The sequence below is a fragment of the Myotis lucifugus genome, unplaced genomic scaffold (assembly GCF_000147115.1).
Source record: "Myotis lucifugus unplaced genomic scaffold, Myoluc2.0 scaffold_72, whole genome shotgun sequence".
In the NCBI taxonomy this organism is placed as follows: Eukaryota; Metazoa; Chordata; class Mammalia; order Chiroptera; family Vespertilionidae; genus Myotis; species Myotis lucifugus.
The window spans coordinates 157771-159508 of record NW_005871120.1 but is presented as its reverse complement, the minus strand read 5'-3'; the positions used below and the strand labels follow the sequence as shown (position 1 = coordinate 159508).

The 1738-nt window shown below is 52.1% G+C and overlaps 1 protein-coding gene across 1 annotated transcript in view; it reads left to right on the top strand.

The window, feature by feature from the left end:
• Positions 1-1738, top strand: part of ABAT (4-aminobutyrate aminotransferase) — a 37829-nt gene that overhangs the window by 34129 nt on the left and 1962 nt on the right. The window contains exon 14 of the mRNA XM_023755211.1: positions 1330-1441. Within this exon, the coding sequence (XP_023610979.1) occupies positions 1330-1441 (112 nt within the window). The remainder of the gene's footprint in view (positions 1-1329; positions 1442-1738) is intronic.

The following is a 1738-nucleotide window of genomic DNA, read 5'->3' as shown; positions in this document are numbered from 1 at the left end:
GGGGGGGGGGGGGGAGGGTCACAAAGTGGTGTCCAAATGATCCCGCCTCCACACTCTGATGGGAGAGGAGAGTGTTGAAATCGCTGGCTTCCCGCCAGTCAGCAGTGCGGGGTGAATAGAGCTGGTGCTGGAGCAACTTCTGTGCCTCGTTTCCTCACCTGTGGGGACCAGAAGGGTCCTGCACCCATGGAGTGGGGATTCAGGATCGTGCGTGTAAGCGCCGAGCAGAGATCCCCGCACATGTACGGGGCCTTCGTTATCCCCGGAATATGACTTTCTTTCCAATTCCTGCGAAGGGGCTGTAACAAAACGGCACTTGTCCCCCATCTCTATCCCCGGTACCTGAAATTATGTTGGGTTATCCAAGGCCCGTTTGCTGCCCTTCACATGAACGATGGATGGTAGGAGGAACCCCACTTCTCATAAGGAGTAAGATTCTTTTTTCTGGGTGATCGTACTCGCTTCCTGGGGCTGTGTGAACAAATTACCACAAACTGGTGGCTTCAAACTAGACTTTGTTTTCATCCTCTGGAAGCCAGAAGCCTGAAGTCGGGATACAGGCAGCACGGATTCCTGGAGGCGCTGAGGGAGATCCCATCCCAGGCCTCGGCGTGCATCTCATGGTTGCGGCAATCCGTGGTGTTCCTGGCTGGCAGCTGCATCCCTCTCACCTCTCTTCTGTTCTCACGTGGCGTTCTCTCCTCTCTGTGTGACCAAACGTCCCTCGTCTGATAAAGATGCCAATCATTGGATGTCGGGCCCACTCTAATCCAGTGGGACCTCACCTTAACCTCATTACATCAGCAAAGACCCTGTTTTCAAACAAGGTCACATTCCCAAGTTCTTTAGTCAACATAAATTTGGGGAGGAGCCACTATTCACCCCATTACAACTCCCAGCCTCAAAGCCTTGAGTGAGGGTGAGCTCTTTTGCTTAGAAGAATCAGTCACCACTTTTCTAGAAGAATTTCTAATAAAGATGGCTGGTATCCAAGTGCCAGGCTTTAAACCTCATCTCACTAAATTCTTACCACGGCACCTTGGGGTCAATAGCAGTCATGCCCGTCAGTTTACAGAAGAGGACACTGAGGCTCCGGCCACATGAATGACGTGGCCAAGGCTGAACGGTGAGAAAGGGTCAAGCTGGGATTTGAACCCAGAACTGGATGTCTCCGGAGCCAGAGTTCCGAACCCCACAGTGGCCCTGCCAGTCCACGCAGAGGCCCAAAGGCTGGACCCTGGAGGAGGGGCATTTGAGGAACCACAGCCACTGAACCGGCTGGCACACAAGTAACAGGCATTAATGCCAGCCTTGTTTCCCCCACTGCAGGCCCGGTACCCCCAGTTCATCAGCAGAGTGAGAGGACGAGGCACCTTCTGCTCCTTCGATGCTCCAGATGAACCCACACGGAATAAACTCATTTCAATAGCCAGAAGCAAAGGTAAGCAGGCCAGAGGGGAAGCCGGGCTTCGTTGGTGCCCAAGTCACCCTGGTATGGGGCAGGTGGTACACAGGACTAACAATACTCTGCATGTTATTCATTCACCAAGTATTCACTGAGAAGACCGACACCAACCCTGGAGTCATGATGATGAACATGACCATAAGGGTCCCTTCCTTCAAGGAGCTTATAGTCTAGAAAGAAGGGGTAGCATGAAAGAGACTATTTCATAAACAACCAATTGTATTTATAAATCCTAGGAAAGAGGAAAGGGGCCTAAGAGAGTGAATAGCTGGG